This window comes from Panthera tigris, chromosome E3, assembly GCF_018350195.1.
Source record: "Panthera tigris isolate Pti1 chromosome E3, P.tigris_Pti1_mat1.1, whole genome shotgun sequence".
Lineage (NCBI taxonomy): Eukaryota > Metazoa > Chordata > Mammalia > Carnivora > Felidae > Panthera > Panthera tigris.
The window spans coordinates 15,918,005-15,944,292 of NC_056675.1; the positions used below are offsets into that span (position 1 = coordinate 15,918,005).

Here is a 26,288-nt window from a genome sequence, read left to right on the forward strand (position 1 = left end):
GGGACCTCTGCCTTTCAGGACGGGGGCTGGAGGCTCGGGGTCCCTCTCCCCCGAGGGCCTAACCTCGGGCTCCCCGCCGGCCCACCCCCATCCCCGCCGCGGCCCTGTGGCCAGCCGCCAGTGGCGTCCCTGCGGCCCCAGAGCTCCTCCGGACCGGGAACTCGCCCTCAACCAGAATGGCGTGGGAGGCCTCAGGTGGGGCACGTGACTTCGCGCGCCGCCCCGTCCGCCTCCAGCGCCGCCCCGTCCGCCTCCAGCGCCGCTCCGAGCCCGGCGGTAAGCGGCTGGCTGTGAGCTGCCACGGGCGAAGGATGCTCCGGGGGCCGGCGGCGGTCTGGGCGGCGCTCGGCCCGCTGCTTTGGGCCTGCGGGCTGGCGCTGCGGGGCGGGATGCTCTACCCCCGGGAGAGCCCGTCGCGGGAGCTCAAGGAGCTGAACGGCCTCTGGAGCTTCCGCGCCGACTTCTCCGAGAACCGGCGCCAGGGCTTCGAGCAGCAGTGGTACCGGACGCCGCTGCGCGAGGTGCGGGCCCAGCGGGGTAGGTGGGCAGGGAGCCTTCCTCTGAGGTCTCGGAGCTGTCGGCCAGGAGGAGGTTAAAGCTGGACGGCTTTGGAGGCGTGGGATCAGACGACGGGGAGAGGGACTGCGAGGGAGGAAACGGGTGGAGGGCCGGCCCGGACGTCCGGGGGGCGGCGGGGCAGGCCTCTGCTCCAGCCCGGTTCGGTAAGACTGGCTGAGCCGGACAGGCTCGCGGCGCTGGCACCGAGCTCGGGGGCGGGAGGACAGGAGGTGTAGGCGTCTTGGCACCAGCCCTGCCCTGGCGCGAAGGACTTGGCACCCACCTGGCCAAGGACTCCTCCCGGCTCTCCCCTCTGACTTGGGTGGTGTCGGCGGGAAGTGGTGCTGGGCCTGTGTGCCCGCTGGCCCTCTCTTCTCCCCTAGATCCTCTTTTCTCAGTCTTTGCCATCCGTTCCCCAGGGGAGGAAGAACTGGGTGCCGGGCTTGTGCCCCACTCACAGTTTCCTCAGCAGAGCAGCCCCTGCCCCCACCAGCTTCCTCCCCGGGGCAGTCGGTCGTCTTCCTCTTAGGGTCTGGTCTGAACAGATCCTCTTGCCTCTGCCTGGGTTGTGGGCTGGGCTCGCCCCTGTCCACAGACTGCCCTGAGAAGGAGCTGGCTGCCCCCCAGCCCCAGACACAAACCATGCTAGCAGGAGGATCTCTTACCAAGTTATGGATCCATTCAGCCAACGTTTTTTGAGTCCCTTACATGCAGGGCTGTGCCAGACCCTGGGATACAGCTGTGAGGGACAGAGGAAATCCCACAGACAGGATGTCAGGAAGGTCTTCCCCAGGCTGCTTCCAGGCTCACTGAGCTGTCCTGCTGGTGGTGCCTAGAGGACATCTACTGGAGATGTTCAGGGGATGCCCTGTCAGGCTCAGGCTCACCCAGTTCTGCCAGGTTGTCAGAAGGCAGTATCCCATGGGCCCCCAAAGGCCTTCCCTGACCATCCCTGCCACCCTCCACACTCTCTTCATAGAGCCGATCACCTTGCTCAGCGTTGTAGGTATTCACTGTACACCGTTGATCGAGTGACTGAGTGACCGCTGTCTGCTTCGTGGAGCTGTGCGAATTAAATGAGCCCCATAAACGGCATCAGTCAGTTGCTGGCAAAGAATAAGAATGGTGGGGTGGCCTGGAATCCCGGGGCCCAGGAGAAGTCATCTTACCCAGCCTTCTTCCTGCAGGCCGGGTGGCTGGGGGACGTGGCCCCTGGGGAAGGGGGTTGCCTGGGTCCTGGTCTTCGATTCCTAGGTGGTCTGGACCTGATCCCAGCCCTTCTTTCCTCAGTCGGGCCCCACCCTGGACATGCCGGTTCCCTCCAGCTTCAATGACGTGGGCCAGGATAGGCAGCTGCGCAGCTTTGTCGGCTGGGTGTGGTACGAGCGGGAGGCGACCCTGCCCCAGCGATGGACTCAGGACCTGGGCACCAGAGTGGTGCTGAGGATTGGCAGCGCCCACTACTATGCCATTGTGGTGAGTACAACAAGCATCGGGCAGGGCGAGTGGTCAGGTGCAGTTGCTGAGCAGCCTGGGGCTGCCTTGAGGTGTGTGGTTCCCAGGGGTCACCTGACAGCCTGCCTCCTGGGGTGGACTGGGGGGGGGGGTACACCCATGTCCCACACTGGGGTTGGTGCCCTGGGTCGGGGGAAGGTTGCCTGATGTGTTTAGCTAGAGCTTCATTCCTCCATTCCTGAGGCGGGGGTGGCTGGCGGGGCCCTGAGCCCCCACATACGACACTTGTGTGTGAGGGAGTGCCTGCGATGGCCGCCCTGACTTGCTGTTCCCTCCCCGTATCTCTCTGTCTGCAGTGGGTGAATGGGGTCCACGTGGCAGAGCATGAGGGGGGCCATCTCCCCTTCGAGGCTGACATCAGCAAGCTGGTACAGAGTGGGCCCCTGGCCTCTTGCCGCATTACCGTTGCCATCAACAACACGCTCACCCCCCACACTCTGCCGCCAGGGACCATCCTCCACCAGACGGATACCTCCAAGTGAGCGGCACCCTGCTCCCCCCTCCACCCCACTCCCCACCCTGCCGACTGGTCTTCCCACTAGGGGCAGGGTGGCCCTAGCAGAGGTGAGGCCCTGGCTCTGGGAGGCCAGGGAGACATGTGAGCTGAGGTCAGAGTATCAGAGCAAGGTCCAAGTTGGCCATTGTTCTCCCATCCTAGGTACCCCAAGGGTTACTTTGTCCAGAACATAAACTTTGACTTCTTCAACTACGCGGGGCTGCATCGGCCCGTGCTCCTCTACACCACACCTGCCACCTACATCGATGACATCACCGTCAGCACCAGCGTGGACCAAGACACTGGTAAGGGCTCCCTGCAGGAACTTCCCTCAGCCAGGCCCCAAGTGGCTCTGCTCCCTGTTTGGAAAGATGCTCCAGGAGAAAGCCTCTGCCAGCATCTCTTCCCCCTCGGGCTTCCCATCTGCCCAAAAAGAGCTGAAATCCAGCCTGTCTGAACTGGCACGGGCAGCAGAAATCATTCATCTGGTCTGACCTCATTTTGTGAGGGAACGAAGCCCAAGGAGAAGTGGGGCTTGTGTAAAATCATAGCTCAGGGTGAATCGCTTAGGATTCATGAGAATCTGTGTCCCTTCCCACTGTGCTGCCCTCGCCTCATCTCCCCTCACTGCAGGTTGGGCTCCAGAAATAAACAGTTGTTGGCTGAGGACTCCTCAGAGTGGTGGCTGCAGGAGGCTCTCTGTGGGACCCAGATCGTGTCCCTCCCTTTTTGGTCTGATCTTCCTTGTCTCTTGCAGGGCTGGTGGATTACCAGATTTTTGTTGAAGGCGGTGAACACTTTCAACTGGAAGTGCGTCTTCTGGACGAGGAAGGCAAAGCCGTGGCCCAGGGGACGGGGGGTCGGGGCCAGCTGCACGTGCCCGATGCCCACCTCTGGTGGCCATACCTGATGCATGAGCACCCTGCCTACCTGTACTCATTGGAGGTAACGAGGTCTTTTGCCCCCACCCAGCAGCCTTGGCTTCCAAGGGGGTGCGGGACAGGTAGTCGGGTACACGTGGTCCTCTGAGCTTCCGGTCTGATCTTCTCACCGCTTGGTAGGGAGGCCCAGTTTTGAAGAGCAGGCACCAGGGGCAGGGTGAACGTTCCTCCTTGTTAATGGCAGAAGCTGGGAATTTCTGCATCTCTCTGCGTGCAGTCCCAGACGTTGGCCGTTGTGGTTCACGAGGGGCCTTCCCGCTGGAGGGTGGGCTGTGTGGGGCTCAGGCCAGCACGGATGCCTCACACCGGTGCTCGGCTTTCACAGGTGAGGTTGACCGCGCAGACGGCAGCTGGGTCTGTGTCTGACTTCTACACTCTCCCCGTGGGGATTCGCACGGTGGCTGTCACAGAGCACCAGTTCCTCATCAATGGGAAACCTTTCTATTTCCACGGGGTCAACAAGCACGAGGATGCAGATGTGAGTCGTGGCTTCTGGGTTCCTGTGACAGTTGTTGCTCACCACTGTCTTCCGCGTGACCCCTGAAGCAATTGAGGGTGACTCAGAGCAGTGAAGCAAACTGCTTGAAACAGTTGCCGGATGGGGCCTGACGGGGCCTGTCCTTGTGCCAGATTGAGGGCTAATGGGGTGACCCTTCCGGGGCCTGGCTCCAGACCGAAGTGCGTCTGGGACAGGGGAGGGAGGATCACTCGACTGTGCTCTCCCCTAGATCCGAGGGAAGGGCTTTGACTGGCCACTGCTGGTGAAGGACTTCAATTTGCTTCGCTGGCTCGGGGCCAACGCCTTCCGCACCAGCCACTACCCCTACGCGGAGGAGGTGATGCAGCTCTGTGACCGCTATGGGATCGTGGTCATCGACGAGAGTCCCGGTGTGGGCATCGTGCTGGTGTGAGTGCCCGCCGCCCTCCCTGCTCAGCCTGCCGGGGGCGCAGGCGCTGACGGCTCCTTTTCCTCCCTCTGCCACAGCGAGAGCTACGGCAACGTGTCTCTGCAGCACCACCTGGAGGTGATGGAGGAGCTGGTGCGCAGGGACAAGAATCACCCGGCTGTTGTGATGTGGTCTGTGGCCAATGAGCCCGCTTCCTTCCTGAAACCTGCCGGTTACTACTTCAAGTGAGTGCTCCCTCTGCCCTGGGTGGGGTCAGGGGTGAGACCTCAGCCCTTTGGTCTGGGTCAGCCTTGGGTGGCAGCGCTGAGGTTGGCCCTGGGGCAGGCATGTGCTATGAGAGGCAGCACCCACTCCCAGCCCAGGTGGGGGTGCCTCCGTACATGGTCACTGCAGGGCACCAAGTACACACCCACCACTTGTGATTTCAACCCACTGAGCCCCAGTGTCCCTTTTTCACATCTGAAATGAGATCTAGGGTTAACTTTTTTTTTTAGGTTTATTTATTTTAAGAGAGCGCGTGCAAGTGGGGGAGGGACGGAGAGAGGGAGAGAGAGAGAATCCCAAGCAAGCTCTGCACTGTCACCACGGAGCCTGACGGGGCTTGAACTCACAAACCGTGAGATCATGACCTGAGCTGACACCAAGAGTCACATGCTTAACCGACTGAGCCACCCTGGGCACCCCTGGAGTTAACTTCTGCACAGAGTGATTTAGACACATAACTTCAGGTTATGAAAAGAACAGTGGCCTGGCCCAACTATGATATAGAGGACGGTCGTTTATATAATTACACGTGAGTGCATGAGCCAACTCCCCAGAAGAGCCAGTGAAGGGGTCAGACGCTTGCACTTAGATGTGGAACCGCCTGAGAACGCAGCTACAGATGCTGACAGTGGGGGCATCGTTTTGGTGACTGATGCCACCAGCGGTGTTTCCTTCACTGCTGTGCATTTACGAAGTGGTGACTCACTCTAGGTAAAGTTCCAAGCCAAACCAAATATAGTCTTCTCTCAATTTTTATGTTATCTCCATTCCTGGGAAATTTAGTGCATGTTACACCTGCAAAAACCACTTGGTGATGCTTTGGGTTCATCTCTGTAAAGTGGCTTTATGAAACTGGATTATGTAGGCACATAATTATACACAGGTTTTTCAATGACATGCACGTTCTGACTGTTTTAAGTTACATTGTTAGACAGGATCAGCCCATCTAAAAGTTCACGGTCCCATTCACTAAATGCCAGTAGGCTCCCCCGACCCTGGCATTGCAGTGGACAGAAACCACACCTACGGGTGGCTTCCAGCAGTGGGAGGGTTTACTACCTCAGGGTGGGGGTGGTCCTCGGTTCCTTGTCTTTCTTACAATCATGCAGTTGTAACTTGGCCCACAGAGGGGAATCACTTCGCTTGGCTATAGAGGCAGCAGAGGCCATTCAGTGTCGTGGAGTGCTGTGAGCTGAGCCGTAGGTACAAGATGTGGGGCTCTGAGCAGCAGGCCCACTGGGCAAAGCTCTGAACGTGCAGCCTGGTGCCTTGAGGCACAGGCCTGTGTGAGCCAGGGCTGGGAGACAGAAGTCTGTTGTGGGGCAGAAAGCGCAGGTGTCCGAGAATGGGTGTCTGCAAGCTTTTCTGGGAGGTGGAGAGAAGGTGATGCATGATCGTTGGTGCAGTAGGGAGGTGGCCAGGGAATGGCTGGAGCCGCCTGGGCATCAGGAGCTCAGCGAGGCTTCAAAGCTTCCTGGAGGCACACAGGTTGTTTCAGAGTGTGGCTCTGGGACTCGAGGTGAAGGGTGCCGTTCTGGCTTGAGGAACCGCAGCCTTCGTATGAGGAGAGCAGGGTGGGAAGAGTGTCATGGAGAAGGAAGCCAGCTGTGGGGACGGGGAGCAGAGGAGCAAGCTTGACCAGTGAACGGAGTGACCTGTGCTGAGGTGGCCTGTGACGGGTCCCCAGGCTGAGCCCCGAGCGCAGGCTGGGCCCTCTGTTGGGAGCCTCTTTCCACAGCTCCTCCTTGGTGAATGAGACGAAATGCTGTTTCTTCTGAGTATGGGGGTGACTCTCCAGTGTCAGTTAAGTGCCCTGCTATTGTCTCCCAGAGCCCTGTACCGCCCACTTGTAATGGCAGCATAGCGTTTCCCCGTGCAAATGTCTGGTCCCACTGCTCCTGTTCCAGTCTCCAGTGAGTGCCCAGTGCACACACGGCCCGCCTCCTCGCACACATCCTCTACTCGTTAAATTAACGTCCACGTTGGTCCACGCCCCACCCGTTCCCTGTTTTCAAGAGGTTTTTCCGAGATTCTGGCAGCACCCAGCCCAGCCCAGCCCAAGGACCCCAGCTGTGAGGGTGGCCTTCCCTCTGTGGGGGTGGGATTTGGGGAGCGAGAAGGAAAGAGGCCAAGGAACATGATCTAAGGCTAGAAGACCGTGTTTGCCTACCGAGAGGAGTCTTCAAGGTCGGGAGGGAGGAAGGATTTTGTCTTTAGTTTTTGGCTGTGAGACAGGGTGGAGAGAGAGAGAGAAAGATGGCTGTATGAGGGCCCTTCCCAGACTGATGAGCCTGTGTCTTCTGCCCTCTGTGGACAGGACGCTGATTGCTCACACCAAAGCCTTGGATCCCTCCCGGCCCGTGACCTTTGTGACCAACTCCAACTATGAAGCAGATCTGGGGGTGAGCCTGGGGGTCTCCGTGCCACTTCTCTTCCCTGCCTGTCCTCTCGCCTTGCTCTGATGCTTGCTAACACAGGCTGCTGGGAGGAGCCCTGAGCAGCCGGTCCAGACGCGTCCCTGGATGGTCTTCAGGTTAAAGATAACTAGCTGCTTGTTTGCCCAGCAGTATGGCTTCTCAGTCCAAGGAGGCTGGGCACAGGGAGGTTTCGTGCGTTCTCAGGTCAGAGTCAGGGTTTGATGCTCCGCGGTTTAGTATGCTTTTAAAGTGGCACAGGTTTAAGGGAGCTTAAAGTTGTCACTGTCCAGTGTTTTTCAAACCCAGCTGGTTGTCAGAACCACTCAGAGAAGCTCTTTGAAAGTACAGATGCCTAGATGCTGATCTAATAAGTCCAGGCTGGCAATCTGGACTGGACTGGAATCGAAGGGTCAGACAGGCTCACTTGGCTGGCTGGACCACACGCATCCCTCCCCACCCCCTGGCGCAGCAGCCCCTCGGAAACTATGCGCAGGGTTACACTGAGGCTGTAGATAGAACATGGCAGCAAGAGAATGTGTCTTCACCAGAGAACTGAAGGCCAGTCCTTAAGAGGAAAGCACTACAGAAAGAGAAAACATCTGCAGAAGGAATGGAGGAGAGAACGCAATGTACAAAATGAACTGGCAACACTCCTTTTAACATGAGCGACCAAAGGCTCGTAGCCCTGGTGTTTCCCTTGCCATCTTTTGAGAACAGCCCCTTCAAAGAAGCATAAAGACTGTGGCCAAACACCAGCATGGCACGGGCAGGCACGGATGTCCTCAGAGCCCAAGTGGCATATCCTCGTTCTCGTCTTCTGTGTGGATGGGGCAGCCAGTGCCTGGGCCACAGAGGGTTGCCGGGCTCACCTAGTGGGATGTGTGGTCCGTGTGCAAGTGTCCACCCGTGGCCACTTCCCCAGCTCCCTCTTTCTGCCCGCTGCTCTCAGCCACAGTTTGGAAAGGGGCTCGGTCGCTTGGGAAGGTCGGGCCACATCAGCCCCAGTACAGGCTTTCGAGACTGGCTTGTGTTCTGGTGATAGGAGAGGCCGGACAGTTGGCTGGCCTAGCCCTCGCCACTCAGTCCCGAGCACCGCACTTGTAGACATGAGGGGTCCCGCCCATCATTGCCGCTGCCCTCCTAGGAGGGAAGTTTTCGGCCGCTCTGTGGCCCCAGCACCAGCTCACGAATGACATGGTTCGCCAAGACCTTTGTGGGGAAAAAAACCGCCTCTGTCCCTCAGTTGGGAACATTTCCCAGGTAAGGGAAGCCCAGTGACAGGAGCGCCACCGCCCCGGGCTGGCGCCGCGGCCGGCTCACGGGGCGTCTGCTCTACCGCTCAGTCTCTCCAGAGCCCAGCTACAGCCAGGTCAAGAGCGTCAGCTCAGGATTATAGACTTGCCTTATTCAGGTCACTTCTAGGTCTGCTACACGTGGGAGCACCTAGATCATTTTCTGCAGCCCCCTGTTGCCTCCTGTGCCGGAAGAGCCCCCTGAGTTTGTGAGCCCTAATGCTCTTACAGTATTTTGGTTCGTGAACAAGTTTAATGCTCTCACCCTAGGCGCCGTATGTGGACGTCATCTGTGTGAATAGTTACTACTCTTGGTATCATGACTATGGTCACATGGAGGTGATTCAGCTGCAGCTGACAACCCAGTTTGAGAACTGGTACAGGACCTATCAGAAACCAATAATCCAGAGCGAGTACGGAGCAGACACCATTGCAGGGTTTCACCAGGTAAGTGGTGTAGAACATCGTTTATTTTTTCACTCTCGGACATTTCCCCAAGCTGGAAGTGTGCTCCTCTCCCACCCCTCACGTGTCCTGATGATCTCCATGCAGTGCTGGCTCACACCAGCCTGTCCTCCACACTCGCGGCTGCCGGACTCGGGCCTCCGCCTCGCTTGCTTGGTCCTCCTTACTGGCCTTGTTTCCAAAGAGCCTCCCCTGGCTGCCCGAGTGGTCTCCTGAGCGAATCCGAGTCTTGGGAGCCTTGTCATTGGCTTCCCCCACGCTAAAGCCCCAGCCCTGGCCGGGGCAGTCAACGTCCTTTGCTCTTTGCCCTCTCCCAGGTCGTCCTCCCCTGCTTTCATTCCTGGGCTGTTTCCACCGTGCTTGTTGGCTCCTGCTCTGGTGTGGGCTGTTCCTTCTGCCTGGAATGCCCATGTAGCACCACATTCACCGACTACGGGATTCTTACTCTGTTCGCATCTCAGCTCAGACGTCCCCTCTTTGGTGAGGTTTACCTGCCTGCCCTAGGCAGAGAAACTGCTCCTTCTGCCTGGTCTTTGTCAGCGTTTCTCACTGGGTGCCATCATTATCTCTTTGGCCGCCTCCCTGACCAGACTGTGGGCTCCAAGAGAGAGACTGAATCCTATGTATCAGTGCTTCCCAAGCCCTCAGCAGTGCCCGGCCCTCAGTGGGTGCTAAATAATAATTGTTAAGGAAATGAATGAAATCTTGGAGCCAGGTTTTTTTTTTTTTTTCTGTTTATTTTTTATTTTTGAGAGAGAGAGAGAGAGAGAGAGACAAAGTAGGCTCTGCACTGACAGCAGAGAGCCTGATGCGGGACTTGAACTCACGAACTATGAGATCATGACCTGAGCTGAAGTCAGACGCTCGGCCAACTGAGCCACCCAGGTGTCCCGGAGGAAGATTTAATCACTAGCTTTTCTCTCTCTCTCTCTCTCTCTCTCTCTCTCTCTCTCTCTCTCTTTTTTATTCATTTCCTTCCCAAAGATATGATGCTTTATCTTGGGGATTTTTTTCGTGTGGGTTCTTGAAGCACAGCCAGCCTCTCATCCCTACCCAGCTTCCTTACACTCTACTGTCACAAGTACCACATTCCTTGTTGACACATTTAAAAAAATTTTTTTTTGTAATGTTTATTTTTTAAGCAATTTCCCTTTGTGTCTTTTTTTTTTTTCATTTTTTTTAACGTTTTATTTTTTTTTTTTAACTTTTTTTTTTTTTTTTTTTAATTTATTTTTGAGACAGGGAGAGACAGAGCATGAACAGGGGAGGGTCAGAGAGAGGGAGACACAGAATCGGAAACAGGCTCCAGGCTCTGAGCGGTCAGCACAGAGCCCGACGCGGGGCTCGAACTCACGGACCGTGAGATCATGACCTGAGCCGAAGTCGGCCGCTTAACCGACTGAGCCACCCAGGCGCCCCACGTTTTATTTATTTTTGAGACAGAGAGAGACAGAGCATGAATGGGGAAGGGGCAGAGAGAGAGAGGGAGACACAGAATCTGAAGCAGGCTCCAGGCTGTAAGCCATCAGCCCAGAGCCTGACGCGGGGCCTGAACTCACAGACCGTGAGATCGTGACCTGAGCTGAAGTCGGATGCTTAACCGACTGAGCCACCCAGGCGCCCCCGTAATGTTTATTTTTGAGAGAGAGACAGAGACAGAGTGTGGGTCGGGGAGGGACAGAGAGAGAGAGAGAGAGAGAGAGGAAGACACAGACTCTGAAGCAGGCTCCAGGCTCTGAGCTGTTAGCACAGAGCCCAACACAGGGCTCGAACCCATAAACCGTGAGATCATGACCTGAGCTGAAGTTGGACGCTTAACTGAGCCACCCAGGTGCCTGACACACCTTTCTTAATATGCTTATCCTTGGTATGTTGAACAGCTACCTCTGTGTGCTATATTATTCTGTTCATACCCTTAAATTCATCTTGCTTACACAGAATGCCATTTTACAAACTGGTAAAGTAAGGGAAAATAGCTTATGAAGATAACGTATATGTACATCAGTTCTCCGTTTTTGAAAAGGTAACCAACTCTGAATGTTTAAGAAACTCAGTCTAGATCTAGTGCTGATAGGACCCTTTGCAGTGATGGAATGTTTCTGCATTGTCCAAGAGGGTAGCCACCAGCCACATGTGACTCTTGAGGACTTGAAATATGACTAGTTATGACTGAGTTGACTTAGTTTAATTCGGTTTTAAGAATTAGACAATGCGGTTGTCTAATGGGTTGTTTCCATTAAAACAAAGTAAGAACATATACATATACAATTTTGGAACTGGAACAAAACCTGGCTCAGTTGTACTGTTACATTACCAGTGTGTCCTCGATAGCATTTCTATCCTTTTCTTTGGAAAAGAAAGCCAAGGCCTATAGGGCTTTGTTCTCTTGTAAAGTGACTGAAAAGCTCTATCCTTGAACGTTTAAGATTTGAGTGCCCCTCAAATTGCCATGGGATGAAAACAGACCGTCCCAAGAACCTCTAAAAGGTCATTATATCTTAGTACACAGCACACAGGCGCTCTTCACCAGGTACTGAACGAGTCCACAGGTGTGGCCTCTGCCTTCGTTCGTCAGGACCCTTCTCACCTGTCAGGTCCTTGACGTCTCCTCAAGGGAGCTTTGCGTGGCCCTTCTCAGCCCCACCGCTAACCACCCCCTGGCTCTGGCTCTGCACTCTGCCAGTCACCCCCGTTTACCCTCATTACGCTAACACCTTGAGTCTTTCTTGTCAGAGTATAAAGCCTGCAGGGGCAGGGACACTTGCCTTTCTTGCTTGTCACTTCATCACCAGAGCCTCCATCCATACTAAGTGATTATTTGTCGAATGGATGGATGTGCTAAGTAGCAGCTGCTCACCCAGACCAGATACAGAGGAATGCGAGTCGAGTTCAAGTGAGTCACACTATTTCTCAAATCGTCAGCTGGCAGCTACTTAAAATGTGAGTTTTAAGTTTATTATCTGAAGAGTCATTTTTACTTCCAGTGTAGCTCAGCTTTCAGGCTGCACCGGTGAATAGAGATGGAAGATAAAATATCAAACTCTGCTTAGAAATAAAGCAGTTCCTAATTAAGGTTCCTTAAACAATCCCTTCTCTTTACTCTGGGCTACGCCACAGCCTGGCTGTGTCTCCACCCGCGCCCGAGTCCTGCAGTCACTGCAGCCCACCGTGGAGACGGGTATTTTGGTCGCGTCACACGGATCTTTATTTTTACCTACCATTTACAATTCTGCCAGTCCTGCCTCTTAACTTCACTCTTTGCCTTGAATTCCAGGACCCACCTCTGATGTTCAGCGAGGAATACCAGAAAGGTCTGCTGGAGCAGTATCATTTGGTTCTGGATCAAAAACGCAAAGAATACGTGGTCGGAGAGCTCATCTGGAACTTTGCCGATTTTATGACTAACCAGTGTAAGTGGCAGTCGGGTTTGTGGAGTGTACTGTTCCTCATGTTTTCAGGTTGGCCTTTTAGTTCAGGACATTTGTTTGTAAGAGCAGTGGAAACAAGAGGGGGAAAGCTCTAGTCAGTGTAAGCTACGTGAGGATTTCCTAGTTTAGCAAGCAGCCATCACTTGCCTGCTTCCCAGATCATTTCATGGTAAGAAAGCAAACGGAGGAGGTATTATCTTGAGGCAAAAACGACCAACTTGCCTCTGTCTGTTTCACAACAGTGTGTGGAAAAAGCGGACCTAGCGTTGGATTCACGTGGGATACACTTATTATTCCAGAGTACGGTACAAAGCCCGGGAAACTTAGTATATTTTGGTGTGTTTTACATCGTTCGCTTGTAGAAGGCAGGTTTACCAAATGCAAGTGTCAAAGTGTTTGGAATGTGGGAGGGTCTGAAAGTCTTCGGAGAGAATACCGTCTGCATTCTTTCTCAGGCGGGGAGATGTGAGGGCCACTTCAGTGCCATTCATCGTGGATCCCATTTCTTTCTATACCTGTAGATGTTACTGGTTTCTTGATATCCCATAAACTTAGCATAGCGATTTGGGGAGGTAAGGAAGGATTTGGTAGTAGTGGGATTTATAACCTATTATTCACAGGGAAGGACAAGTCTTTGGAAGGCGAGAGTTTAATGAAAAATTAGAATGGAAAGAGGAAGGTAGAGTAAAAGGAACAAGAACTCAAGCCTCTCTGGCAAGTGAGATCGACGGCTCCTGAAGTCTGGTTTCGTGAATGGATGCGCTGGCTCTGTGTAGTAAGAAATTAGCTGTGTGACTGTGGACAGATGATCTGACCCTGTCACAAGCCTGTAAGTGGGGATGAGCCCCCTGCGGGTCGACGTAGGAATTCATGTGATAAAGTGCTTGGCGCAGTGCCTGGCATTTGCTTCTCGTGGAAAGACCTTCCCGTTCAACGGAAGCTGTGGTTTCACCTGAGGTGGAGAGAAGGTGTGCTGGGAGCCTGTGGCCCGCTTCGCCTCCTTCCCAGCTTCAGCTGCTGCAGAGCAGCCGACCAGCCACTGGCAGTTGGAACCCAGCCGGAAGTCTGCCTGAGAGAGCTTGGAAATCTGGTAGATCCCACCGAGGCACCCTTGCCTGGTCAGGACCCCGGCTCCCACTAGGAGAGCCGTCTCTTTAGAAAAGCCCAGGCCTTTCTCAGGGTAACTCCGGCTCAGTCCCCACTCTCATTGCCGGGCAGCTGGGTGCTCATGTTTCAAACCTTATTTTGCAGATAAAAGAAAAATAATTTTAGATTTTCCTCTAAGAGACAACAACAGCAACAACAAAAATATACCAGGGAGCTAAGCTGTTTGGGGGAGCAGCAGGTTAAATCTTTAGCCTTACGTTAAGTGGCCACTTCAGACCAAGCAATCCTAAGTTTTATAGAAAAGGACATTTCTGTTTCATGCCCAGCTTGTCTCTAGGTTGGTTCCTGTTTGACCCATCAGAAGTCATCTGAAATACCTCTTTGCCTTGTTTTTAGCACCGCAGAGAGTAATGGGGAATAAAAAGGGGATCTTCACGCGCCAGAGACAACCAAAAGGGGCAGCGTTCCTTTTGCGAGAGAGATACTGGAAACTTGCCAATGAAACCAGGTATCCCTGGTCGGCTGTGAAGTCACCGTGTTTGGAAAACAGCCCATTTACTCTTTAAAGCAAGAGCTACCTCTGCTGACAAGAGCAGATAGCAGCCCCTCCTCCACAAGTAAGGGGCGACTTCCACAGCAGTCCTGGACTGTGCATGGCCGACTGGGAAGTTTCTGGCCCGGATTTTGTACTAATTTCCCAGAAGGGAATGTCAGAGGTGCAAATAAAAGCTTTCGTAGTGTGGGAATAAAGAGTTGTCTTAAAAGTGACCATCCGTAAATGCGATGATCTGTATTGCTGGAAAGCATCTGAAATTCTCATGTGTTAGGCTGTTTTCACAAACGTAACTGTGTACGGACTCTTGCGAAACTTGCTTCCACACTCACACCGCGGCCGGAGTTGCTGGGTGCAGACGGCACTTCCGTAGGACTAGCCTGGCAGCCCTCAGGCCCCAGGGCCTGTGCAGCCAACCAGGCGCGTGAGGAAGAGACGACTGCTTCTTCAGCTTCACAGATGAGCTCACGTCCCAGTGAATTTACAGAAAGCGAGGTTACTGGAATAATCAACAAGGTCTGTGTACCAATTTCCACCAAGTTAAGCTGACAAATAAGCATAAGAAAGGTAAGAGATGAAGAATGTCTGGATCAGAAGGGAGCTCAGAGCTCACCAGTTCTTCCAGGACATTATTCCAACCCCAGCCATAGTCTAGTCTTGACAGAAATGGACAGAGGAGCATAAAGGCCCATTAGTCCCTTCATATCCGACTCCACTGAATGTGACGAGACCCTCTTAAAGAGGTCAGGCCTACAGACAAGTAGTCTAGGGCTTTGTCCTTTTGGATGATGCCACCTGTCTTGCTCCTGGAGGATGGTCTTATTCCTTATGGAATCACTCCTCCTCTTCCAGAGGCTCCGTTAGGGCAAGTAAGGTACATTATTCCAAGATGGCAGTATCGGTCCTGGTTTAAAGCTCAATGCTGTGGGGGCGCCTGGGTGGCTCAGTCAGTCAAGTGTCTGACTTTGGCTCGGGTCATGATCTCATGATTTGGGAGTTTGAACCCCACATTGGGCTCTCTGCCGTCAGCACAGGGCCTGCTTCAGTTCCTCTGTTCCCCACCTCTCTTTGTCCCTCTCCTGCTCTCTCTCTGAAATATAAATAAACATTTAAAAAAAGGGGCATCTGGGTGGCTCATGTCCAGTCGAGTGTCCGACTTCAGCTCAGGTCATGATCTCACAGTTCGTGGGTTTGAGCCCCGCATTGGGCTCTGTGACGTCAGCATGGTCTCCCTCTCTCTCTGACCCTCCCCCGGTCATGCTCTGTCTCTCTCAAAAATAAATAAACGTTAAAAAATAAATAAAGCTCAATGGTTTGGAAAAAGGCTCCCTTTGGTGTCCAGTCAAATGGAGGACCATGAACCAAAGCAGTTCTTAATACAGAACTTGATTCACTTCACTTGTGGTTGATTCACATGTCTCAACACATACCCATTTGTATCCTTTCTTTCCAAACTCCAGGAAAGACAGTGAAGATAACTGAACCTTCTTTTAGTGGCCCTCTTTAGACCACTTTTAAGAAATGCAGGTGTTGTTGGTTCAGATATGAAGTTAGGGGTTCTGGGGGTTACATGCTTGTTTTGTTACCACTGAACTTAAGTTCCTTGAAGGAAATCAAGTTTTGCGTTCCGTTTAATGTCAAGGAATAACACAGAACTCTTCACTTAACAACATTAAAAAAAAATTAAACACTTAAATGTTTTACAAGTTAGTGGTAAGGCCCATTTCCTAAATCCTGAGGTTCTAGAGAACGCGTTTGTTGTATTCAATAAAATATGGCTGAACTATATTTCAAATGGATTCATCTTCCTTGCAGATGTTACCTTTTTAGGGGACTGAGTGGAGCATTCAGGGGGAGCTGAAGTAAAGCCGTGGGCAAGATCTGATCAGCACGTGCATGTGCTTATAGAACTCTAAGCACTAATTCCTTTCTCATGAATTCTTGACAGCCGTATATATCGTGAGCCCACACGCATTCCAGTACTGGAATCTCTTAAGATTTCTGCCTGTGTCTTCTATAAATTACATCTAATTTAAGGGAAAAAGAATCAACTCAGGACACCTGTAGAAATGAAGTTACAGTATCAGCTTCAAGAATAGTTTGTAGGAAGACTGGATTCATTGCAGCTTTCTGTTTGAAATGTAATACTGCAGTGTAAGAAGGATGGCCGTACAGCTTCCACAGGTAACGTCTACATTTATTTTATACCAAAAAAGTTATGTGCAACAAATAAACATTCTTACATATTTACATTTGTTTTTACCAGTTAGCAAAACTGTGTCCTAAATCTCTGGTAAAGAATATTTCTATCTATATTAAAGGGGAAGTCTGCCCAGTGAACTCCACTTTAAATGAATGTTTACTCCAGAGCTGAAAGCACTAGTAATAAATATTTTCGATGGAACATACTATACAGGTCATACACCTAATACTTAGGCCATGCTTAATACAGTTTTATAACAAAACATTTCACCTTTTCTGGGCTAATTATTTGTAAAAAACAAACAAACAAAAAAACCAAGTAGCCTGGATTCCCACCCCTGCCCCTTTTGTTTGATTGAAGGGTAGTTCTCACAGATTAGGAATCATTAGTGCTGCCTAAAATGTCTGAATAGAAATGTTCCACCAATGCTTATATCTCGGGGGAAAACCCATGAGGACAAAGGTTGCAGGTCAGGTATTCCTTCCCAATAGGTTGCCAATAATGATAGTGAATTTCTTGTTGGCATTTGTCCAATAGAGATTTTCAAGACAAGGTCTGTCAGCATTCACTCACGTTAAGCAGTGGTTCTAATCTCAGTTACAAAGCAATTGCTGAAGATTACTTTGCACTTTTGCTGATAATCTTAAAGATATAAATGAAATACAAACAAATAAAAGCCAACAATTTAGGTTTAATTAGGTTTAATTTCACTGTAGTCTTGGTCCTATATCCTACTTAGTAGGGTCCAAAGATCTCTTGTACCAAATGGCAGATCTCTGTATGAAACAGTCAATGCTTTCAACATCTTTAAAAGTAATAGATTTAAAGAGAGGTGACATACATAAAGGAAAAGTAATTCCTGGCACATAGCTAGTTAAACCTGAGTTATTTCACCAGTTTACCTTCCTGGAAAGCACCTAGCTGAAATGCAAAACTGAATGAAATCCTCCAAATCACCTAGATTGCCTAGAATTTATCATTTAACCACAGCTTCTCTCATTTCTTCAAATGATATGACTACACAGTAAATAAGAGGCTTCATTTGTTACATACAACTTATTCCCAAAACCAAGAAGCATGGAATAACTGCAAAAAACAGAAATCCAATTCTCCCTCCCCCCCGCAGTTTGTTCTTCAATGTCGGTGGCTGGTAATGTCGCAGTGTTTTAAATAGTCTCAAAAAGTCGTAACGATCCTCAAATTTTATAGCATGGTGTTTTCTCCTTCTTGGAGTGGAAGAGAGGATGTAGAGGGGAGCCTAAATTCTTCCAGGGCAAAAATATCCCAGCACCCACTGGGGTCCTGTTACTTACTGACATACTGGCATTACCCTGCTGTTACTTCAGGCGGCACACCTTCATCACTCAGTGAGAAAACAAAGAGATTAATTCTACTGGGCTCATAGGAATGTGGCAAAAAATTTTTGTACAACTGAAACAGTGGTGTTTCCCCCAAGGCTTAGGAAAGCAAAGGAAAATCTTGAAGGGTCTGGCTGAACGTTTTTACATTTTATCACATGAGAGTTGACATTTGCAAGAACACAATATCAAGACAAGCTTTAACTATACTCTGCTGATTGATACCAAATATGAAAATCCATTTGAAATTGGGACATGAGGAACTTATTTAGCACAACCAGTGTTATATATACCACAGAAGTCTTCACTGTTAACCTTTTCCATTCTAGCCTAGAAGAAAGAAGCAGCAAACTGCCTGGCAGACCGGGAAGCACTGCGATAAGGTGACCTCATTGTACAAGTTCTCCAACATTACGACTTGTTTCTCCACAAACACCAGACATCCGATCAATGCTTTCTAGAGTTCTTTAACTAGAAACAAGAACAATACACACATAATAAAACAGGCATTGAAATATTCACATTCATGGGAAAACAGCCTTGAAATCTGAATTCAACTTTCACAAAACCTGTTAAAACCCGTTGGAAGTTCATTACAATTCAGATTTTATACCTGCCTTGGGCCAGAAAAATACATTGCATCAATTAGGACAGTTAGTTGGAAACTGCTGAACAGTTGCTGACTCTACACAGTACGGTTTACAGAGCAGAGCCTGTCCCCTCCCTTCAAAAAGAAGGCTTATTAAAGAAAAGTCACTGGTCTATTTTTAACATAATGATTAATCTAACTGGAAGCAAAAACATTGCTACTACTTCTCAATCTAAGGAACAAAATGATTGTACAGAACCTTTTTATAGACTGATGCAGGCTTTCTACTTCATGGTAAGAGGAAGGAAGGACACTTCTGCCCAAGTTCAACACACAAAATATTTGGTTTGAGATTTAAGACAGAAGGCACTTTTAACATTCTGATATAAGGTGTTAACCATAGAAACATACTGTCACACTTTCATTTGGGTTTATTCAAATCACTCTTAAAACCTATGCATTGCGTAGTTACTAGAAGGAGTAGTGACACCATTAGTGTATTTTACCTTCAGATATTTCTACCCGTACTACTCCCGGTTATGCAAACTGAGCAGCGTGTCAGCCCTAAAATTTACAAATCTAGTATGGACTCTAAAACAATTAGAAACTAGACATCCAATTAGTGCAGAATTAAACAGGAAATACTACAGAGCTACCCAAGAGCAATCCTACTCTGGAGCAACTGGGCTTATACTGGTTATTTCAAGGTCCTAATACTGTTTGGTCGACTGGCACCGATGTTAAGGAAGAATATCTGCATGAAAATTCAACTGCTGTAAGAGACTTTTCCTAAAAATGCCATGTTAATATTTCCAGCTTTTCTCCAAAGAAATCTACCCATTTCCCCATTTTTAGTGTCCTGAAGGCCTTGGATGTGAAGGTCTGGTCACATGACTCATTTTGGTAAGGTTATAATCAATCCGGTTTTATGACTAGACACAGGCTTGACTTGAATGTCCAAATTTAGTTTCTTCCTTTCTGAGGAAGGAGATGAAAGGGAACCAACTACCCTATTATTTTTGCTGTCAGTGCTGGACCCACAGCTGTCAGTACTTTTCACAAGATGCTCTGTATGGACTTACTATTTTCACTATTTCTTCGGTCAACGTTGAGCTGACAATTCTTCATCGCTACACTTCAACTAAACTGTACAGTAAGTTCTGCAGGGATGGATCCAATATTTCTACCTTTATTTACAAATATCACATAAATGGATTCTAGTTGAATCTACATGTTTAAATCCATCGGCTAAAAACATATTACATATTGTAAACATGGCAATATTTAATACAGTATCTATTCTAAAATATTTTCATGTCATGATCACATTTGTTATACCTGAAACTGAATTTATACACATTAGAGAATTACTAGCAATGGTTGCTCACTTTACAATCAAGGGCAGGGGGCTAGGGCTACATTTTATTATTTCAGAAACATTTTCAAAGTAAAGTTAAAGCTTGTCTTTGATTGGCTCGGCATATCCTTTTTTTTTTTTTGTACCCATATTTAAAATGAAGATTGACACAAAATAGCTAGGGCCCCTTCTAATTTATAGGTTTTATAAAATCAGTTTAAGATTCTCAGGGAAAGTGTCTGTTGTGAAGAATTAAAAAACAAAAAACAAACAAACAAACAAAAAAAAAAAACGCTGCAAAATAAACTTAATGGAAAAGGGAACTTCAGGCCGTCAGTCCGGAGCTGGTCAGGCTGTCAGTCTTGCTTAGGCTGCAGCTGCCGTTTCCAGGCCTCATTCAAATAAACTAGTCGTTTGTAGTTGATGATAAGAAGAATGAAGTTCAGCACATATGTGATGACACAGATGATGCAAAACTCCTTCAGCACAAAGTACAGAATGTAGGCCAGGTACAATGACCCCACCACAGACACGATGGAGGACGTCATGAGGATTAAAGCTGCGACTGCACTTGCTGTCATGCCTGCAAGAGAAAGAGACGTGTGGCTCCATCAGTCCTTGACAATGGCAAGAAAGTTTCTGAGTTAAAAGCTAGCACTCCATGATTTGCTGCAGCGTTGCAATACTGATTTTACTGCAAAATGCTATGGAATTTGAGAACGAAAGTTACTCATCTATTTTATTAAGATTATGCAGGGTGACTTTTGCACACAGAATACCAGTTTTATAGCTGCAGTGTTTTTGATTTGTCAGTATTCTAGGTGAAGTATCACTTCTATCATAAACTAGCTTTAGTTAAGTCATGCAAAGAAAATATGCAGTCTTGTAATCACATTATGCAATGAGCCAGTCTGTAAAATTGACAGTCTCACCCCCTCCTAATGGATAAAGGAATGTGAGGACCACAACCTTCTCTCCCAAGCAGGACACGCTTCCCCTGGCCTTTGCACTGGAGGCTCCCCATGTGTGGGAAGTAAAATTTGCTTTCCATGTGTAGATCAAATTTATCAAAAATCCGAAATGGGAGATGATTATACCAATATGCTGCTGAAGAAGGGAAAAAAAAATTGTAGTAAACATTTCAGAAAGGGCTCACCCTGGAAGATAACGGAAACCACGTTTGGCCAGTCGGCCACATGTGGGTCAAAGCAGATCAAGAAAAAAGGCGGTTATGTGCACTAAACCAGGGCTCTCTCGGTGCTGACATCCTCACGTGTATTGTTTCGTAATTTCCCACAGCTAACAGAAATGAGAACGTGTGTGCTTATTCTCAAGGACAGAGGAGTTAGAGCATTTTACACTACCCTCCTACCCGACAACTAACGGACAAGGAAAACACAAAGAGGAAAAAATAATTGGTGGTAGGAGGTTTGAAGAAGTTAATTAAGGAGCTGAAATCCCCACCTCCTGTTGAATGAGAAGCTGCCTGGAGGCTATAGTCTCACCATAAAGGCCTGACTTGCCCACAGGACTGGTCAGTACTAAAGTATGACCTCTCATAAGACTCTTCAAGACTAAGATACTATTGGATTACTTACAGTGAGGGACTGGCCAACCTGGCCACCTGCTTTTGTAAATAAAGACTGACTGGAACCCAGTCACACGCACTCATTTAGGTAACATCTGTGGTAGAGCTGAGTAGCTGCGACAGCCAGCAAAGCCTAGATGGTTTTCTGTCTGGCCCTTTACTTAAACAGTTTGCTAACGTCATCGATGCTAAATGTCTAAAACTTCAAAAATTAATGCTGCCACATTAATTTTAAAAAGAAAGTGAGTTTCAGAATGATACGAACTGTTATTTACTTCCTCCATCACTCTTTTCCTTGAGATAATAATCGTTTTTACCTCCTAATACTGATGTGTGGATTAAAAGAGCTGATAGGTGGGGCGCCTGGCTGGTAGAGAGTGCAACTCTTGATCTCAGGGTTGTGAGTTCAAGCCCCATGTTGAGCTTAGAGCTTAGTTAAAAAAAAAAAAAAGATAAATAAAGGAGCTAATAGGTACAAAGCACTTCGAATGCTCCATAAATACTGGCTGTTGGTTAAGTACTATTGTACCAAACCTGTCCTAACATAACGTAATGTAGGCTGGTGGCTTGGGACACAATTCCCAGTGGAATTTACAATGTGCTGTAACTCTAAATAAATGACAGTACTATCAAACAATGGAATATTTTGCAGCTGTAAGGAAGGATGAAGACACTTAGTGGACTGCTATGGATATCAATGTATTAGTCAAGCAAAAAAGAAAGCAGAGTATATAGAACGGTATGTATAGCATCTGCCTTTTATATTTTAAAAGCAGGAAAATTAAGATGATATATTTGTATTTTCTTGGATATGCCTTGCGAAACTCTACAGCAACAACAAGCAGATACCAGTTGGGCATGAAAGGCAGTAGGAAGTGGGCAGAGGGGGATGAGGGGTGAGGTAGGCGTTTCGCTGGACAGCATTTTAATTTTTTTTTTTTTACTTTTGAACTCATGAATGTATTACCTATGGAAAAATTAAAAATGCTGTCTCTCAAACACCTTAGAAGGGAGTGAAGATGATGTGCTCTGGAAAACTGTTAAATGAGCTCACATATGCCTTCAATGTGCCTCCAGACATTAAAAATGCATGTGAATGCACAAAATTGTGAACAGAAAAGATACATAGGATACATATGATTTAAAAATATATATATAAGGAAATTCACAAATCAAATATTATAAATAGAAATTGGTTCCATCTCTATCTCCAAAAATTAACATAGTCAAAAGCATGTTTTGGGCTATTTTAATTTTGGCTTATATGTTTGGATTTATAGATTCTTCTTTAGAAATCCAAACAGAAAAAATAAATGGAATAAAAAATAAAAATCTCACTCCTGGCCTCCAACCACCAGACCCTTTCCTATGCATTCACATGCATATATATAACATAAACTTGTATCTATTATACTATAATTTACTTTTTTCACTAACCTATGTCTTGATCCTTCCAGAATATACATGTAGACCTACTTTTTCCTTAAATGGCTACATAGTATTTTCTAGTATGGAGGTAACCTAATTTATTCAGCCATTACATTTGAACGCTTCCAATTTTTTTGCTATCTTAAACTGTACTGCTGTGCATATCCTTGTGTATATTTTTGTATTTCTATAGGATATAGAACAGGGCAAACTTGATAAGGAATATTTAGAAAACTTAGATTCACAATTTGCCTCATAACAAATCAACTTCAGCTAGACAGAAGAGCAGAAAAGAGCTGGCAGATAATAGGGCAGAATGTTAACAATTGAAGCCCAAAGATAAAAATGGATAGATTTAACTCTAAAAACATAAAAAATTTTCGTATGATCAAAATTCACCAAACTAACATAAAAAAGGAAAAAGAATGAGTAAAATGTTTCTAACAAATAGGGAAATGGACTATTATCCGGATCCCATCAACAAAAGTGACAATGTAAGGAAATTAAAATGTAATAGTGGCTGTACTTTGTAACTACTGAATTAGAAATTTAAACATTAAAAAAAAAAAATCTATGTGTTTTGACTCATCCATCTCATGTTTGGAAATTTATTTTGCAGAACTAATTCAAGGAGGGAGGTGTGTGTGAAGGGGTCTTTAAACGATGTTGATCACCACAGTGTTAATGAGCACAAAAAAATTGAAACCTTGTTATCAACAACAACAAAAAACTGAAAAGGAGAAACAACATAAGGATTCACATAAAATTAAGTAAAAAGAACAGAAAGCAATGGGAATAGTGGAGGTGTAAAGGTGATGAAATTATGCACATGGTTCACTGTTAATGTTTTCTCAGTGCGTAATAGTTTTAAGTAACCACACAGTATATAAAGTAATAAGAAAAAAAGTTTCCAGGGAAGACTGGAGTAATAAGTTCTCTGATTGGGACTGGTTTTTCTGGACACTATGGGATGTTGCCATCCTTGATTAAACACCAACAGATACCAAGTTCAGCATCAGCATCATCAAAATCTTAGGGAGCCAAATTTTCACAACAGAAAAATGTACTGCAAACTAGTGGTTCTATCATTAACATGCTTTTATTTAATGTAAAGACATTTCAGGGAAAAGACACAAAGTACTAAATGGAATACAACAAAACAAACTTATTTTTGTATCACTGTATACTTACCAAGTAATAATTGTAGTATATAAAATATAAGTCCAAAGACACTGTTTGGCTGGTTTAATACACCATCCTTTCCAAAAATGGAACCCAAAAGACCAAATCCTCGACCCCATCTGTAAAATAAGGAAAACCAATAACCCTATTTTGAGTCCTCCTATTTTTAAAAATATAAAATTACTTGAGAATGCCATGCCAATACACCCATCTGAATCTCTAAGTTGCCTATTTCTATATATTCTCTTATGCAAAAGGTAGGATAAAGTACTCTTTTTAAATGTTTACTTATCTTGAGAGAGAGCGCACACACGCACGAGCAGGGAAGGACAGAGAGAGAGGGAATCCCAAGCAGGCTCCGCGCTGTCAGCACAGAGCCCAACGAGGGGCTCAAACTCACAAACTGCAAGATCATGACCTGAGCCAAAGTTGGACGCTTAACTGACTGAGCCACCTAGGCACCCTCAAAGGACTCTTTCTCTGATGGCATTAGTATCTGCAGAGGAAGGGCTCTCTCAATTTAAGCCAGAGCCTCCTAGCAGCAGCACCACTCACATTTTGGGCTGAGGAATTCTTTACAGTTGGGGGCGGTTCAGTGCATGACAGGGAGTTCAGCAGTATCCCTGGGCGCTGCCCACTAGATGCTAGTAGTACAACCCGCCAGTTGCGACAACCAAAAATGTCTTAAGCCATTGCCAAATGTTCCTGGAGGGGGACAAAACCACCCCCGTTGAAAGCCACTGACTTAAGCTGCCCTATTTCTTCATTCAAAGTCTGTAGACTGCAGTGTTGCTTCCTGACAAATTTCACCAGGATATGCAATAGGAAATGTATCTTGGGAACACATCTTTAAATGTAGAACAAGAGCAGAAACTATAGGCCCTTCCTAGAATCATACATATACCTCAAGAGTAAAAAATTGACACACTATTTGTTCCATTGTTTTTATTTGCAGTTTAACCTCAAGTTTTGCATTTCACTTCACATTTTCAGAATATTTTCCTATTTTTTAAAAAGATTACTTCTGATCTAATAAAATTTGATTCAAATATCAAACTAACATTTACTTCGGATGAAAACTTTTGAAGATAACTTTAACTACGAGCATGCTTTTTAAAATACCAGAAAGAAAACACTAATGGTTTTAAGTCCATAGCAAAGCACTCAATAAAACCTAAACTTTGGTTTGGAAAACAAACTACCTGAAGACAAGGATAAATAAGTGATTCTTTATTTGTCACACTATTTTAAAATTTTTTTAATGTTTATTTTTGAGAGAAAGAGAGAAAGAGTGTGAGTGGGGAAGGGCAGAGAGGGAGACACAGAATCTGAAGCAGCCTCCAGGCATTGAGCTGTCAGCACATGACATGAACTCATGAACCGCAAAATCATGATCTGAGCCGAAGTCGGACGCTTAACCGACTGAGCCACCCAGGAGCCCCCATCACCCTACTTTAAAAATATATATATTTTTTACAAGCAAGTGAGAGCCCTGAAGATTTTTACTGTACAGAGTTACACACTTTGAGGAACACAAAATAATCTCCACGTTTCTGTATTCTTTCACACATCAAATACTCATTGCGCATGTTCTAGGTGCAGATAATGGGTCAGGCATTGGAATCCAGGAGAGAACCAGTCAGAAGAGGTGGTGCCCTTGTGGAACTCTTATTCCATTTAGGGAGGAGAAGTAGTGAACAGGTGAACAAATGACAAAGTTATCTTCAGAAAGGATGAAACCATTAACAGATATGTGGGAAAAGTGAGGCGGGAGATTATTCGAGACCAGAGCTTCTGAAAATTTAAAAGTGCATATGATCACTTTGGGGTCTCATTAACATGCAGGTTTTCCTTTAGCAGGTCTGTGTTAGGGCCTAGGACTCTGTGTTTCCAAACAAAACAAAACAACTCCCAGCTCAAGCTTCTAGTCTGAGGACCACACTCAGTACCACTCAGCTCTAGACAGAGAAGGGGTCGAGGGAGCTATTCTAGCTAGATGGTCAGAGATGGCCTTTTCCAGGAACTAAAATCCTGAATGAATTAAATCCTGAATGATGAAAAGCAGCCGATCTCAAGAGGAACAGCAAGTACAAAGGCCTTGAGGCAGGAATGAGCGATGAGTGTCCTAAGGCCATCAAGGCTGACACAGGATGAGGGAAGAATGGCAAGAGAATGAGGCACCCAGTCATTTACATCATTTATGGCCTTGTTTATAGGCCATGATGAAGAGTTTGAATTTTATTCTAATTGCAATGGGAGGGCATTCAGTGGCTTTAAATAGGAGAGTAATATAAGCTTATTTATGATCGCTCTTGACTATTGTGTAAAAAACAAACTGCAGGAGAGCAAGAGCAGACGGAAGAAACTATATGCAATCAACTTCTTAGCCCCACTCATCTGAAGTAGGAATTCAAATGTAAATCACCACCTTTGGCAATGGAAATAATTGGGCACACTGCCAAAATTATAACCGGCAAACAGAATTTTTACATATTCCAAACACTGATCTCTAATTATTCACATAGGATCATCTCAATCTTTTTCCTGAAAACAATGCAGAAATCCATAGAATGAATATATTGGCTTATCACAGTAATACGTATATAAGGTTTAAAAATCAAATAACACTGAAAGTCTTA

At 47.3% G+C, this 26,288-nt stretch overlaps 2 protein-coding genes across 5 annotated transcripts in view; one reads left to right on the forward strand and one right to left on the reverse strand.

Annotated features, from left to right (window-relative positions):
• Positions 1-251: 251 nt before the first annotated feature.
• On the forward strand, positions 252-14,159 carry GUSB (glucuronidase beta). 4 transcript variants are annotated; one of them, XM_042971834.1, is made up of 12 exons: positions 252-521; positions 1,849-2,034; positions 2,370-2,551; positions 2,732-2,874; positions 3,327-3,514; positions 3,836-3,988; positions 4,239-4,417; positions 4,496-4,642; positions 7,000-7,084; positions 8,662-8,838; positions 12,131-12,266; positions 13,788-14,159. In XM_042971834.1, exons 1-12 carry the CDS (start codon positions 312-314, stop codon positions 13,955-13,957), a joined length of 1,956 nt encoding a protein of 651 aa, XP_042827768.1. In that variant the 5' UTR covers positions 252-311; the 3' UTR covers positions 13,958-14,159. The 4 variants fall into 4 exon arrangements, with proteins under 4 accessions (XP_042827768.1, XP_042827769.1, XP_042827770.1 ...); XM_042971835.1 differs by having other exon boundaries at positions 470-537; XM_042971836.1 differs by lacking the exon at positions 252-521 and adding an exon at positions 610-722.
• A 2,659-nt stretch (positions 14,160-16,818) lies between these two features.
• The window catches only part of VKORC1L1 (vitamin K epoxide reductase complex subunit 1 like 1), a 62,303-nt gene continuing 52,833 nt past the window's right edge, over positions 16,819-26,288 (reverse strand). Inside the window, exons 2-3 of the mRNA XM_042971230.1 lie at positions 23,659-23,768; positions 16,819-20,034 (exon numbers count right to left, since the gene is read on the reverse strand). Coding sequence (XP_042827164.1) covers positions 19,808-20,034; positions 23,659-23,768 — 337 coding nt within the window. The 3' untranslated portion in view covers positions 16,819-19,807. The remainder of the gene's footprint in view (positions 20,035-23,658; positions 23,769-26,288) is intronic.

Coding starts and splice junctions, on each gene's coding strand:
- GUSB (XM_042971834.1), top strand. CDS start 312: ATGCTCCGGGGGCCGGCGGCGGTCTGGGCGGCGCTCGGCCCGCTGCTT. Junction 522..1,848: donor ACCGGACGCCGCTGCGCGAG/GTGCGGGCCCAG, acceptor TTCTTTCCTCAG/TCGGGCCCCACCCTGGACAT. Junction 4,643..6,999: donor CCTGCCGGTTACTACTTCAA/GTGAGTGCTCCC, acceptor CTCTGTGGACAG/GACGCTGATTGCTCACACCA.